At 39.7% G+C, this 16728-nt stretch overlaps 2 protein-coding genes across 5 annotated transcripts in view; one reads left to right on the forward strand and one right to left on the reverse strand.

The window, feature by feature from the left end:
* The window catches only part of ECI2 (enoyl-CoA delta isomerase 2), a 60152-nt gene extending 57432 nt beyond the window's left edge, over window positions 1–2720 (forward strand). For all 4 annotated transcript variants that reach the window (XM_074987731.1, XM_074987732.1, XM_074987734.1 and 1 more), the window contains exons 9-10: window positions 951–1094; window positions 2079–2720. In XM_074987731.1, the coding sequence (XP_074843832.1) occupies window positions 951–1094; window positions 2079–2234 (300 nt within the window). In that variant the 3' untranslated portion in view covers window positions 2235–2720. The remainder of the gene's footprint in view (window positions 1–950; window positions 1095–2078) is intronic.
* Window positions 2402–15329, reverse strand: LOC142009527 (testis expressed protein 56-like). Its single transcript, XM_074987735.1, is given in 3 exon segments — window positions 2402–2660; window positions 6696–6879; window positions 15122–15329. Coding segments are annotated over 3 exon segments (651 nt in total).
* Between the last annotated feature and the right edge of the window lie 1399 nt (window positions 15330–16728).

Raw genomic sequence — 16728 nt, forward strand, 5'->3', positions numbered from 1 at the left:
AATAAAGAGAAAAGTGAATATCAAAATTTAAAGATAAAAAATGCACTGCCAGATTTATATGATCTTTCTCTCTCCCACCCTGTCCCCCAGATCATATGTCTCAGCCTTTTGCTGAGGGCTTGTATCTTACCACTTGCAATGCTGGTGGCAGCTGTAAAGAAGAATATTTATACTAAAATGTACCTGTCAGGCAGGGAGCAGTAGTTGTAGGTATTCCTGCTGAACTTTTCGGAAAACTATATAGTCATTGTTTCCTCAGTTTTGTTATGAAGCACTTTTTCACAAGTTCCAGAATCTTTCTCTATTACCTGTTAATGCCTGAGTGATTTGTTAGTCTCCTATTCACTATCTCGCACATTTTTTCTGATCCTACAGTAGGACTTAAAAATCTTCAGTAAAACTTAAGTGCATATAAAATAGCACAGGTTTTATCTTCCTATTATAGTTGTATAATTCTATTTAGCTGTTACTTAGGTGTGCCATGATAGTTCTGACAGTTTCAAGAACTTTTATTTTGACAAAATTTTATAATACAAATTGTGACAGTTGTGGAAACAGGGAAAATAGGTGCTTTGTAGTCATTAGGAAGACAAGGCTTATCTCTCTTCAGCAATTTACAGAATGTCAGTTCCTGTTCTGGAGAACTTAGAATAACCTAATGTCAAAGCTATTTTCTTACTTAATCTGTGGTGGTTTTTCTTTTTTTTGAGGAAGCACCCGTTCCTGTGCCAGATTCTCTGATAGCTGTGCAACTATCCCACAGTGCTCTAGGAATAATGGAATCTCTCAGTGAATACATGTGGCCAGACCCTTTTCAGAGAAGAGAAATTAACTGGCAATATTTGATTCCTTTTCTACTCTGAATAAGAATACTGTGAACTGGAGGTTTATATTTCTCTAATTTTCTTTTTAGTTAATTCTCGTTTCATTTTTTGTTTTCTTTCATGTAGGCAAACGAGATGCTTCTTTTCAACAGAAAGTTGACAGCAGAGGAAGCATGTGCCTGGGGACTTGTGACTGAGGTTTTCCCTGACAAGGCTTTTCAGAAGGAAGTTTGGATACGACTTAAAGCTTATGCAAATCTCCCCAAAAATGTTAGCATTTAAAATTTTTGCACGTACAGCTTGTAACCAAATAGAGTTCCTGTTCTCTGATGAGCAGACACTGTAGTATTTGTTATATAGAGTCCAAATCGTTTAGCTTTAGTGCTAACTGGGGGGACGGGGAAAACCTCAAGCTTTCTTCTCAAAATTGGTTGCTTCTAAGGTTTTCTCTCCAGAAATGAATGTCACAGTTCCCTCTGTCCCAGAGGTTATTCTGGTTGAAGTTGGCAAGATACAATTGCATTTATGGGTCATCAGTTTTCACCCAAGTACCTTTTAAGAAATGAGCTATTAATCCATTTGACAATTGTGTGCATTTGCCTTGGATGGTAACACTTACAGGGTTAACAGAGAAAGTTGTTCTAACAGGCTTTTATTTATCCAGTGGTTCCAGGTTTCCTGCAGCTACTGTCATGTGAAGTAGCTTCAAAAGTGGATTACTAAATAAACCAAAGACAACCTATGGAAAAATTTCTGATCTGCACGCTCATTTCTCTCCCAAAAGAAAATAACCTACATCTGCAGTCCATCTTTTTTTTTTTTTTTTTTTTTTTTTTTTTTTTTTTTTTTTGACTGCTTGGAATGTGTAGAAAAACATAATTAGTTGGTCTCCATAATAGACATTCCCATGCCAAAAGCTTATAACAACTCAATTTATATTTGGATCTACAGATAGTCTATCAAATTTCTAATTCACACTTGTTTGTCCACAAAGATTGTGGGCATTGACAGAATGGCGTATTGGCCCTTCTGAAAGCACACTCTACTAGTAGTTTTAGCAGCAGCTTGTGTATAAAATACTAAAATAAATTAAAAATTTGACTTGAATACAATTCAGTTTAGATACTGTCTATTAAGTGCTTCTCACATGCTACCTCAGAATGCTGAACTGAGGGAGATTGTAGAATAAACAGCTTGTATTGTGTATATCTCACTAATTGTGAGCTTTTGGCTTTTTTTCCTCCTTTCTTCCAGTCACTGGCACTATCAAAGCAGTTAATACGAGGTGTGGAAAAGGAGACGCTGCATGCAGTGAACTGTCGAGAGTGTGAAGTTCTCAAGGAAAGGTGGCTATCTGACGAATGCATGAATGCTATTATGAGCTTCTTTCAGAAGAAATCAAAGCTCTAATTTTTATTGTTGATGAAGAACAAACCCCTGAAACTCATCTGTTAATCCTCACTGAAAAGATTTTATTAAGAGAATACTCTTTTTTGGGGGGTAAACCCACGTTGTGCCTTTTTATTGATTATTACTACATGTATTGTATAGAAACAATTTCATAAAAACATGTTAACTCATAAGTTTTTCATCTTTCTGTGGCTTGACTTCTTGTATTCAGACATGAACCTGTGATGCCAACCACACTGGATCCTTTTGCCTGGGTTATTGGCTGGGAAAGCATTTATTGCTTTACATGCTGAAATGATATCTTTGAATATAACTACAGCTGTTTGCCTTCCAGAAGGAGTAACAGATTCAATAGCACCGAATCTTGATAGTTCTTGAATAACTGAGTGATAGTCATATGATGCTAACATGTTTCTTTTTATCCATCTAATAGAGGAAAGGAAATATTGTATAAGTAAAAAATAAATATTAAAATACTTGTTACCAGGTCTTGCAGCTCTGTATTGCTTTGTGAGATTGAGAGAAGGCCTTATGACTTTAAATAATTCCCTGAAGTTTTATCAATGTCACCTTTATTTCTTGGCCTTCCAAGTGAATATGGTTCTTCAGAAGGTGCTCACCTGGCAGGCATTATGGAGATCTTCTAGTTCTATTTTTATTCACAAAATTAGAAATAAGCTCTTGCCTAATTCTGGGCACTAAAAGCTTGAAATTGAAGTGATTTTTAAAAAAATTATGTAAAGACTCAAGTCTGGTATTTTCAAAAGAGAAGTGAAGAACTTCTGCATGTTATCATGGTAGCACATCCTGCATTGAAAGTTAATCATCTGGCAGAACTCAGCCTGGTGATTGTGGGCAACGTTTCCATGCCTATTTGTGACAAACATGGCCACATTTGAATGCACACTTTAAATGAATCTATTACATAGTCAACCATATACCTCATTCTGACTGTCTAGGCTAAGTCAAACTCCCTGGTCATTTACTTATCAGTAGCTAATAGTAGTTTTCTGTGAAAATAAACACCTCATTCAATTTGAGTACATTCAGGAAAGATATATGTATAAAAATGTCTGATGGCATTTTGAGGCTGTCTTAATTCCTTTCATTCAAGACCCGTATCTTAAAAGGACACATTTCATAGAGGGTGAAATGTAAAACAAATTTTGGGCCTAAATTAAGTACAAGGGAATTATAAATCCTAAATACAATAGAAAATATCATTGTTTGAAACATAGGGACAAGATTTCATTTGTTGACTTCTTTTTAAGTCAGTGGGATCAGGATTTTATCCAGTGTATTTAGAACAAATTAGTTTGTTGGCACAGTTTCTTATACAACTGCACTAAACTATGTATCATGAGATTCAGTGAAACTGCCATGTATTTTTAGCACATAAGATGAACAAATTGCAGACCTCTGCAAACTTTAAATTATAAGATTGTGACATGCCAACAAAATGTAGGATGGCAGATCTGCTCTAAATTTTTATGCATCACTCCCTCTGTACTTGGTAAAAGCATATAAGGTAGGTGCACTGGCCTTAATTTCTAGCGTATTGTTAGTTTATCGGAGCTGTAACACTGTAAATATACTAAGCCAAATTCATTCCTGATGTGTGTCTATTTGAAAGCATTGGAGTTACAATGGGGATCAATTTGGTCCATTTTATTGGTACTGAAATATGTAGAAAGGAACCAGGAAAAAGGACTGAACTAGAGAGGTCCTGTTAATTTATGATAAATTTCCCTTTAAATAAAAATACCCACTGTAGACAAGGGACTTGAACAGATAAAGCTGCCTTAATCCATAAATAAAATTAAAGGTACCTAGTTTCTTGGACAAACTACTGCAAATTTTCCTACTACGTCAAAATCTTGACCATGCATGACATCATAATGACTAATGGGTGCTATGTTAATAAATTGTGATATGAATGACTAAGTTGAACAAAGCTAAAGCTAAAGCAAAAGAAGAGTGCCTTTTCTCTTTTTGTCTTAGCCTCCTTTCCTCGCTGAGCACCCCAGAGCCAAATTCATCACTGACCTAGCAAAATTGATTGCTAGAGCCAGAGTGCTCTGAAGCTGCTAACCTTTATGCAAATAAGTGTAACTGCCAGTCAAGTACATATTATATTCTTGTGAGCTCTGCTTTTTATGAAATCAGTCACTTAGAGGGTCTCTATATTCCCCAACATGAATAAGCGAATCATCTATAGAATTATATGCCCCAGAAAATTTGTTGGCTGCAGGAGTCCTGTCTCATTATTCCATTGACTTGTTCAAGGTTCGTAGGATTTCAAAAGAACTTGTGAAGACTGGTAGATTAAACACTTCAACTGCTTTCTTGCAGATACCTGCACATGACCATATTTATCTCATAACTGACCATTTTCCAACATGCCTAAGTTTCCCCCATCCAGCATCCTTTTTATTTTGCAAATTTCACTGGTTCCACTGTACTAGAATGGCACAGTAACGGAAAACTTTGCATATGTGCCAGCAGTCATGTTGGGGAAACTGGGCATAGACTGGCTAGTGTAAAGTCAAAACGAATGCAAGGGGTTATGTTTCTATTATTAGTTTTCAGGGCAAAAGCAGGAGGAAGCTGTAACAGAATTACTGATTCAGCCTTGAGAGGATTATGTTCCTGATTTTGATGTTTTGTTTTAATTTAAAAAAAATAATCCAATCACTTTTACAATATTTCTGTACCTGAAGCACCATCTTCTGAATGTTACCTAATAGCTAAGCAAAGATGTACACCAATCACATGAGTTAAGAGACTGTCAGTTTAGCGGATTCTGAATGTAGGGTTCCGCAGTCAGGTTGATGAAACACACCTTTTGTGACCCTGAAGAAGCTGGTTGTAGCAGCTTCCAGCACAGCATATTCAATATCTCCATGGTTCTACATCTCTCAAACTAGAAGTATCGGGAAGTGTGCTAGAAAGGATGCAGAAATTTTCATGTACAGTATGCTGAGTAACAACATGAAGGGACTCTGTGTTTCTAAAACTAAACTGATGCTATTTATTCAGAAAACCACTCAAACTCTGCTGGGTATGTTAATAGAGCCTCCGTGACACATTTTCCCCCTCCAACCTGTGTTGTTTCCTCTAAGTTTCATGCAGGTTGCTACAGCTTTCTTCACAATTTTTCTTAGTTTTTGTGCAAGCAATCATTTTCTGGGGTGTGAGGTTACTAGTATGTGAGCTTCAGTCTTTCAAGCATGCCGGTTTTTGAATGTCTTCCACTCTTGTTTTGTCTTATGACTCGTGCAGCAAACTTGCTTCCACCTTACTGATGCCTTCATTCAACTAACTTGCATTCTGTAGTCCTGTGCATTATTCATGTATCTTGTTTCCTCTGACTCTCCATCAGGCCAGCTGATGTCTGAAGCTGTTTGTACATCCTACTAGTCCTGGTCTTGGGCTTGGTTTCTGCCACTATTCAGTTACTGTCCTGAGTCTGACCTGCTGTGAGCTGTATCCTGCTGTGGCTTGTACTATTGCCTGTGTTTTGTGTGGTTATTTGGTGGTTAGACCTAGAGCCAAGTGTGAAGTGTGTATCTATCCTATGGTGTCGCCTCTTACATATGTTAGGATCACTGCTTGGTTCCCTTTGAACAAAATCTTGTCTTGCTCAGCCAATGCTAGAGAGTTGAGAAGAACCTTTTCGAAGCACTTGCTGTTTGTGGTCTAATTCGCCCTGAAGCCTGAACAGTTTTGTTGCCTGTAAAACCACATCTTGTTCAGTACTTTTCAGGATTGCCTGAAACCTCCCCTCAGAGATCTGACAGTGTTGTATATTGTGACATGACTATCTTCTGTGCCACCAAGCTGAGAAATGACTTGCAGATGGAAACGAAATCTCTGTAACATGAACTGCAAAGAGGCTGAACAGATTGGGACATCCATTTGCAGTGTTCCTTGTTTGGAATGGCAAGATGACTTAATGAGATATCGAACAACATGACTGTCATGGACCAAAGATTTGGAATTCATTATCGCTTAAGTGTAATAAATACCAAGAACAGGCTTTAAAAAACAGCATGGAAATTCCCATTTAAGATGTAGATCAAGTGAGACAAATGGTTTGTAGGCAATTAGTATGCCATGAACAAGATGTGCTGCTTCTAGGACCAGGAAGAGTAATAACATCTATTTGCTGTAGTTGCGTTCCAGCAAGAAAACCATGATTGTGAACTTTCTCTCTAATTCCTTTTGCCTTTCAGTCTCTATAGGGCATAAAAGGAAAATCGCCACAATGGGCCCAAATTTTGCTAGTATAAAATTGGAATAACTCCACCAATTTATTTCTGTCTTACTGATGTGTGAGAACAAAATTTGGCCCATAACCCTCCTAAAATAGCTTTCTTAGCTATATCCCCACATATGCTCACAATGTTAAAGTGATACCTCTGTTTACAGTATCCTGGGAACAGTAAGACTGAGTTTTACCTTACAATTACTGCAGACATCGGGGTGTCCTTTGAGTTCAATCTGAATTGCCTGTATTCCTGAGCAAGCCTGTTGGAATTATTTCTTTTCTTGAGTGGCACATGGTCTGGCTCTGGTGAAAGATAAAGCTCACCTGGTAGCTCCTTACTGGTTAAAAGATTTTCAAAATTGAAGCTGTGGAAACCTGAATTCAAGCAAGAGAGAAATGAAATATGGGATGAACCTTCAGTTCTCTGCACTAGTATTTTTGGAACCAGTTGTGATTTTTGTCTGTCTTAGTGTTTGGGTACTAACTTGTGACACCCTAAAGAGAGCCCAGTTTTCATAAAGTATTGAGCACAAGTTGCCAGGAAATCAATCCTCTTAAAACTGTTGTCATAAATTAGAAATAAAACAATCACTAGTCATTTTTGAAAAGAATTATAGCCCTTAAAGATTTTTAAGATAAACGATTGCAGCACATATGCACTAAGTTGTATTGGTAGTCTCTTCAATCTGCTGAGGACAGATACCCAGCATGAAAAGGGCCATCCTGGAATTTTTAAATAACCAGGAGTAATTGGAAACTTGATCTTCTATTTTATTCTGAAGATGACACTTCTACTAGCTGAGAGACGCTCAACACCAGACTCATGCTTTGGGTCAGTAGTGATTCCAGGGGAAGATGGACACTGAGTGAACAATACCACTCTCTGCTGACAGCTCATGACCTCATAAATGTTAGCCTCTAAGGTAACACAGGATTCCGTGTTGTTTGTGCAGCATCTAGGTTAGTACTGACAAGCCCTTGACCCTGCTTATCTTATAACTATTAAGGAGACCACGAACCTAAGCATTACCACTGCAAGCAAATGACGTCTTAGAATCATAGAACACTAGAACTGGAAAGGACCTCAAGAGGTCATTGAGTCCAGTCCCCTGCCCTGACAGCAGGACCAAACACCATCTAGACCATCCCTGACAGGTGTCTGTCTAACCTGCTTTTAAATATCTCCAGTGATGTAACTCCCCATGTAACTTATTACAGTGTTTAACCATCCTGACAGTTAGGAACGTTCTCCCAATGTCCAACCTAAACCTCCCTTGCTGCAGTTTAAGCCCATTGCTTCTTGTCCTATCCTCAGAGGCCAAGGAGAACAATTTTTCTCCCTCCTCCTTGTAACTCTCTTTTAGGTACTTGAAAACTACTATCATGTTCCCTCTGTCTTCTCTTTTCCAAACTAAACAAGCCCAGTTCTTTCAGTCTTCCCTGATAGCTCATGTTCTCTAGACCTTTCATCATTCTTGTTGCTCTTCTCTGGACCTTCTCCAATTTCTCCACATCTTTCTTGAAATGTGGTGCCCAGGACTGGACACTATACTTCAACTGAGGCCTAATCAGCGCAGAGCGGAAGAATGACTTCTCATGTCTTGCTCTCAACACATGGTAATGCATCCCAGAATCTTGAGGGTTTTTTTGTTGTTGTTTGCAACAGTGTCACATTATTGACTCATTTAGCTTGTGGTCCACTATGAACCCTAAGTCTCTTTCTGCAGTCATCGTCGTCTTGGACTGAGCTGTCGATTGAGGGACCTCATTGTGTCTGTTGCTGTTAATAAGCAACTAAACCAATCCTCGATCAGCAGAGCTGATTACATGTCACATAAAAAGCTGCCACCCGCAAGCATTGTATGTTGTTTTTGGATCCTACGCTTTTCCTGTAGTGCCTGGATATGCTGACTCTCAAAGCAATTAAGAGCCTGTACAATGGTTTGCCACCAGGACAATCTGTCCTGAACTAGAGTTTCCAGATCATTGAGAGAGATGTGGTGTGACCTCACATTGGCCCTTAAGGTGTCTTTATAGCGCTTATTGTGACCACTGATAAAGCACTTTCCTTGAGCAAGCTGGCCATTTGGTATCCGTGTATCTTAAACATAAATGGAAATTTTTTTTGGCTTGTAACAATGATACTTTAAGCAGAAGCATTAAACTCCATTTAACGCCTTTGAATTCTGCTGTCTGAATAAATATCACTCTTATGAGCAAGTATTTCCCTCGGCAACTGTCTTTGCATTATTATTAACTAACTCAGTTTGGTTTGCTACAGTAAGAGCTTTCCTTTAATACATCTGACAAGGTTCAAGTAACATGCTTTCATGAATATATGTAGGATTTGCCTACTAATTGGTTTCTATGCAAGTCATCACTTATCACTAATTCAAATGGCTAAATGCTTGTTGCCTAATGGAGAGGAAAAAGGTACATCTACATTTGTTGGGAGAGCAACCCAGTCAGTGTTGATCTTCTGGGGTTTGATTTTGCGTGCCTTGTAGAAATCCAACTATCAGGGTTCGAACATCAACACCGATACTCATCATGAGAAGTAAAGGGGGTCGACCCAAGAGTTTCTCCTGTTGACCTCACACAGTGAGGATGGCCAGATAAGTCAATTCCAGCTATGCAATTGTTGTAGCTGGAATTGCTTATCTAGGATCAACTTTCAGGTCTAGTGTGGACCAGCCCTAAGGTGCATCTGAAGGTGGGGGGGACCAAGAAATAAAACTAAACATGAAGATGAATTGTTTACTACCAATAGTCCATGGCACAAGGAGTGGAATAAAGAAACAGATGTTTATCAGTTGCACTTAAAAGAATGAAAGTTCACCAGATTTGGGATTTACATAAATGAGAGTTTATTAGCTGGACCTCCATGACTTAGGTAACAAAAAGTCTGGGTAAAATACTATAATTCCTGAGTGGGCTATGCTCAGGCAAGGATACCTGATGTCATCAGTTCATGCAGTGGGCCAGCAACATTAACAACTCCTGTGATTTTTATTGTGAGTCTTGCGATATCTGGATTTAAAAAAAAAAAAAAAGCCTTGGTTCCTTAAGTCATGTCATTATAATAGAATCTCAGCTATTGTTGTTTTTTTCACTAATATGTTCCTAGCCCTCATGGTTGTGGCTAGACGTTGGAAAATGTGACCCCTAAATCAATGCAAATAAATGATCCCAAAATATATTATTTATGAAAGTCTTATGATTTTATAGACATTGACTTATGATGAGTTCTTGAGGTTGGCAGCACAGCAACCGGCGAAACGATTTGAGAATCATTCTCTTAGCTATATGAAGTAATATAATATTTCTGTTCTAGCCACACTATTTAATCATGTCCGTAGGATAACAGTTAAAGTTTTAAAGGATTTTTTTTTTTTTAGATGGCATATAGTTCAATAAAGGGGAAACTTTGTTTTATATCAGCTGCGATGGAGGAAAGAAATAAAGAAGAGTTTTGCAATAATGTGTTAAACAGCTGCAGAAATCTTCTCATGGAGTTGGTTTCATTTTAGTAGTAAGTGAAGTGATTCCTCTAGATAGACCTTAGCCTATAAGCTGATCTAAATAAGATGGGATCTTTCTACTAGTTTAGGGGCCCTCTTCAATACAGTTCCATGCAGGCATAAGTTTTAGCCAGCACTGAGCAGCTTGCAGAATCAGACCCATTTGTGATTTTGGATCATTGTGGATGAAAAGTTCTCTATGTAGAATGGATCTAAGGTTTTGGTAGTGTTGAGCATCGACAACTCCTGTTGAAGTCGCACATTGCTGTAAGTGCTCAGCACGTCTGACAGTCACGCCATATTATTTATTGTACAAGATATACTCTGTAATTATGGCCTCAGCCGTGATAACCTTGATGTTCTTGATATTTTGATCTAACTTTATGGCTAATGCCACTAATGCACCTATCCCTCAACTTAGATACTTCTGATTTATGAATTTTTGCTGCAACGAACCCTGTAAATTTACACCTATTTTTCAATTTATGAACATTTTTTTTGCTACAGAGAACCAACCTTCATCCAAGCATCTCCTTCGTAAGTAATGAATGTGGAGGAATACAGTAGTATGCAATGCAAGGCTGACTCACTTCCCTCAGCCTCCCTGCTCTTCCCAGTTGGTTCACGGGCTTCATTGTGTTCATGCCATCTTGACTGTCAGTGACATTAATCTTCAAATATCTTTATTTGTGATCATCATGGGTGCTAAACATGAAAAAGTTTCTTCAGGAGGTATTACTAATTCCAAGGAAAGCAACATCCATGGCTACCAAACTTGAAGTTATTAAAAGAATTGAAGAGGGTCAGCTATCGAAACACACATTTTTTTTATCAATGAACTTGGTGGCATCGATAGTGCAGTATCTGGATTTTCTGGTCACGGATCTTCATGCAGAAAGAAAACATAAAAGAAATGGTAGAAACATATGTTGGTGGAGCTAAGTTGCATTGAATAACAAAGCCAGGGCTGCAATAATGGGTAAACTTGAAAGACTTTTTTAATACATTGGATCGATGACAATAATGAATGCAACATGCCCCCAAATACCACTTCCATCCTTCAGCCAATGGATCAAGGCATCATTGCTACATTTAAAGTTTACTACTTGCAACTGGTGAGGAGGTATCTTGTATCTGGGTCAGGCAGACAAGACAAACCAACAATTAAGCAGTTCTGGAAGAACTACAGTGTCAAAATGGCAATAGAAAATATCGCAACTGCATGGAATAAAATTACTTATATTATCATGAATGGTGTTTGGAAAAAGCTATGGGAGAAATATGTTTATAATGCTGTGGTTTTGAGGGTGAAGTGAAAAACATTCAAAAGACTATCATGCAACTGGCAACTCCAGCAGGATTTGATGAGGTACACCCAGAGGATATTCAAAGCATGTAATCATCACATGGTGAAGAACTGATTAAGAATTCATTCAGCTGGATGCAGGAAGATTATCAGAAAAAGAGAATGAAGAATTGGATGAACCATGAAAAACTCTGGACTCTAAAACTCTCTCAAAATTCTTCAGTGCATTGGAGGCAACTACACAAATTCTTGACAACAACCCAAACTTAGAATGGAGTTCAGCATGCAACTGACAAACTCGTGAAGCTGTTTGATGCCGTCAGGAGTTGTACAACAGGAAAAAGAGGGCTGCAGTACAAACTTCCATTCTATTGCTTTTTCAACGCTCAGCCTCATCACCTCTGCCTAAACCCTCGATATCAGCTGATCCTCAAAAGCTGATGATACAACCCAAATTAAGGTGGTTGAAGTCACCTACAGAGCTGTCTTCCTATGACAACATACATGATCCTATGGACTCTCTTCAACACCACACCTTCTCAATTGTCTAAGAACTGACTCATCAGCCACAATCACCATCTCTCACTTCTTTGCTTATCAATGTAAACTTGTTTTGGTGAGTGCTAATAACTATTATAAAAAGTAATATTGTTCTTATTTTTATGATTTGTATAGCATTCTAACATGGAAAAAAAATTGGGTGGTTTTTCTGGGAGTTGGGAACCAGTCAGAATTTTTCCCATTGAAATTAATGGGAATTTCATTTTCAATTTACAAATTTTCACCTTGAACAATTTTCATCAAATGAATTATGTTTGTAAATCGAGGGATGGGTGTATTTAATTTCTTTCAGGAGCTAAATATTGTTGGGGTTTTCACACCACCCCCAAGACATTTTTCTGCTAAACATTTAGATTGTAAACAACCATTTTGCTATAGTATCACACACATTAATTTCTCTTAGGGCAAATGTAAACTTGATTAAACATTCAAAAGTCATGGCTTTCAAACTAGGATACTCATACCCTTAGGGGAACACACACTCTGCAATGATTGACTGCATGTTTTATTTAATAATTATTAGCAATCAAATCATAGGTATATTCTGACCCTATCTCAGATGGAGGTACATGGTAGACTACATTTATTTGGAAAGGGCTATGCAGCCTAAAAAGTTTAAAAAGCCCTCTATTAAGCAACTTATTTCTTTTTAATAGATGCATTTTCATATTCTCACATGTTCCAGTAAGAAAAATGAAACATATAGGCTACGTCTACACTAGCACACTACGTTGAAGTAGCCTATTTCGACGTTAGAACATCAAAATAGGCTACTTCAATGTGTATTGTCTACCCATCCTCCAGGGCTGGTGCCATCGACGTTCAACATCAAAAGGGGGTGCCCCGGCAGGAAATACGGAGCGTCTACACACGCACGCGCGCGCGCGCTCCCCATTAAAATAAGGGGCCAGCAAAGCCCCAAGCCGCTCCCTTAAATGGCCCCTCCCTGACACGCTCGCCCTGCACAGCACGAGATCCACAGCACCGACAACCGGTTGCAGACCCTGTGTGATGGGGTTCAGGTGTCCCCATGCACTGCACCCTGTCCGCTGGCAGGAGTGACTCTCACTCAGCAGGTACAACAGGAGGTTTATTAGGCAACAGATGCCCAGTTTCTCACAGAAGCGTCAGTACAGCAGTCAGAGACAGTCATTCCAACCCGTCCTGGGGAGAGGAGCCTGAGGGGTGCCCCTCTGGGGTGTAGCTTCCCCCTCGCCAGGCCAGCTCCTTCCAGCTCCCTCTTCCCTCAGCCTCTAACCACCGCCCCCGATTCAAAAACAGCTCAGCTCCACCCTCCTCTTTGTTCAGGGCAGAGGTGTTACCTGCCAGCCTGGGTTATAGCCCCAGGGTCATCCTTAGCCACCGGGAGCTGCTCTGCTTGTCTCTCACATCCAGCCTGACTCTCCCATGCACCCCCCCCCCCCGACTCCATCACACCCTGTGCACACAGCATGGATCCCCAGATGCTGCTGCTGCTGCAGCAGCAGCAGCCAGAAACCCTGGGCTAAGGGCTGCTGCACGCGGTGACCATAGAGCCCCGCAGGGGCTGGACAGAGCGTCTCTCAACCCCTCAGCTGATGGCTGCGATGGAGGACCCCGCTATTTCGAAATAGCGGGAGACGGATCTTCTATACATGCCCTAATTCGACATTGAATGTTGAAGTAGGGCGCTATTCCCATCTTTGGATAGGAATAGCAATTTTGACGTCTTGCCACCTAATGTCGATTTCAACATCGAAATAGCTCACAGCATGTGTAGATGCGACGCGTACTATTTCGACATTGTGCCAGCTTCTTCGAAGTAGCCAGCTAGTGTAGACGCACCCATACTGAACAGCAATTTAAAAAACAAATGATATTTAGAAAATCTTTACACAGAGAACTTCCAGTTCCTTGTTTGGAATAGGAATAGACTTTTAGGATACAGTCAGTTATTAGCCCATGTTGTATTGAGAAATTATTAGTCTTTTAGGAGAAGGAGAAACTTGTATTCTGCAGCCAGGAAAAGAGACTAACATTTAGAAATTCACAGATTTGATGTTATGGTCATTTGGCACAGAAAAAGTTCTGTGATAGGATCTCTGCTTTTCCTATCACAGGAGTCTCTTCCAATGAACAGCATTCAACAATAAGTTGAATTCAACTAGAAGTGGACTGGGAACAAATTGTATATCCCATGTGATTTTTAAAATAAAATAAATTGGATGATTTATGAACACTTGTAGTTCTGTCTAAACAAGAACCAAGAACCCACCTTTCATCCAAAGTATGTAGAGCTAATTCAACCTTATTAGAATATGATTTGGGTGAAAAATAGCTAATTTAAGGAACAGATTGACACAAACTATCTTTGGCAAAAACCTGGGATCAGGCACAAAAATCACAATCTTTACAGAAAATAGTGATTACTAGCTATAAAATTACTAACCGTAAGAGCATTAAGCTCACCCTTCTGGCAAATGTTATAACAAGAACAAAAGCAATTTTAAAAGATAAATATTGTAAGAAATACTCAGCAAAAGCCTGAATGGGTGATTTCATCAGCATAGCTAAAACGAAACTCAGATTCCAAGGAAGGTTAATATGTCTAATGAGGAAGATGTGCAGTAGATGGCCCTTCATAAATTTTCTTAATGGTATTCTGTATAAACAGATATCAAACAGCAGAAATAGCTGCCAAGTGAACCTTTTAATGATGAATAGTAACAGGTAGCTGTGTTGGTTCACCCTTCATCTTTAAAAATATAAAATATTCTAGTGCACCATGTATGGATGCTGAAGCAGAACCACCGCCCTTTCTAGTTATCCAAGTCACTAATCTGGTCTATTATGATTAGTAACAATGACAGGTTGACTGCTTCCTAGCATTAAGTATCACAGTGCAAACAGACAACATGTAATTCACAATCCAAAAGTAGCTACAGCAACCTTCATTTGTAACATGGAGGGTGGCCTGTGGAGATGACAGGTCCCAGCAAGTAGTGTTGCATCTTGATCCAAGTGGTAGGGCTAGTCATTACGACAGTCCATACTACATCACAAGAGTAGGGCACCTGCAATCTCCACTCCATTTCACACATTTTAGGTGCTGTTATTCCTGTGCTCTTGGCAACTGGCATCTCTTCCTCAGAAGCAAGGCAAAGTTTTGACACTCCCTACCCTGCCCATATGCGGGGGGGTGGGGGGAGAGAGAGAGTGTGTGTGTGTACGTACATACATACATACATACATGTCTCTTCCTCCTCACGAGCACACTGATGAAGCAGCTCCTTCAATGGGTCCTGAAGTTTGCAGTGAAGTCCGGACAGTTTTATAAAAATTTTGTAGATAGCATCCTCCTTGTTACAGAAATTCACTTTCTGACACTTTCCTAAAGGGGGAAGTTTCATGACAGCTCGCTCCTCAGACATCCTTCTTGAAGAGAGACGGTCCTACATTTCACAGGACAAGGTAAGTAAACACTCTTGCAAGGCAAACTGAACTCCCCTCCCTCCTTTAAAGACAAGCTGAGTAAGTGCCCACCTGGTGGGAATTGGACTCTCTCATACTTGGTCTTGCTGCTTTGCATCACAGAAGTCACCAGTAATTGTGACATCACAAAAGACAACAGGAGGAGAATGTATGCTCCAATGAACAAGACAGTGGGCTGGATGGAGCAGAGTGGTTACACTTCTCTGCTCTACTGCTTCACCTTCTAGGACAAATACTGGGTCCATAACATCAGGTGGAATCTGACAGTTGACACTGCTATCTCATGCTGGACTCAGTTTCAAGATCTTCTAATATGTTGTCAGATGAATAGTTACAGGTAGCAGTAATGGGGGGGTTGATTATTAGAAATACAGATAGTTTGGTTTGTGATGAACAGGAGACCCACATACTTAATTGTGTGGTGGGCACAAAGGTTGCAGGATCTCACAAGACATCTAAACAGGAATATCTGCATTGCTGCATGAGAGCCAGTAGTCATGATATATGTAGACAGTAAAAGAGGAAGAGAAAGATGAGAGGTCCTAGAGGTCAAATTTTGGCTGCTTGATAACAGATGCAAATTCAGGACTTTCAGTTTGCTGAACTGCTCCCAGTTCTACATGCAAGGCCAGAAAGACAGGCGAAATTGCAGGGTCTCAATGCATGAATGCTAGGGGTCCAGCAACTTCTGTGGGCCTTGGGAAAGGTATGTGGGGGGCTACTGGCTCATGGCCTCAGGAAGAAGGCGCGTGCGTGCACACACACAGAGAGAGAGAGAGAGAGAGAGAGAGAGAGAGAGCATGGCACAGCACTCCTACTCCACAGCAAGCTCTCAGAGGGTACAACTAGAAGGTGAGCCAAGACTGAATCTGAAGACGAACTAGCTAGACACACAAACTATCAACAAAAAAATAACTACATCAGACACAGGAAGATACTCAGCAATATTGGATCTCCTTGTCTTGTACCTCTACTCATTTTTGAGGTTCGTGGATGATACAGTTATCTTTGAGGACGATGAAGAGAACATAGAATGGTGAAGGTGCTAAATGAGCAAGGGAAGCGGTACGGATGGATTACCAACACTGATAAAACAAAGACCCTGGTATTTAGAGATAAGGAAACAGAAAGGGAGATCAGTGTAGACTGGATTGAACTAGAGAAGTTCACATTTCTGGAAAGCAATATGACATATGCTGTAGACTGTAAGAAGCAAATAACTACTAGAATAGCAAAAGCAAGAGCAAGTTGAAGACGATGGACGGGATCTGGAAAAGCAAAGCGATTAGCTTAGGAATGAAGCTGAGCGTCTTGAAAATGCGTATTCAGCAGCATGTTTTACAGATGTCAGACATGGGTGATAAT

This window comes from Carettochelys insculpta, chromosome 2 (assembly GCF_033958435.1).
Source record: "Carettochelys insculpta isolate YL-2023 chromosome 2, ASM3395843v1, whole genome shotgun sequence".
In the NCBI taxonomy this organism is placed as follows: domain Eukaryota; kingdom Metazoa; phylum Chordata; order Testudines; family Carettochelyidae; genus Carettochelys; species Carettochelys insculpta.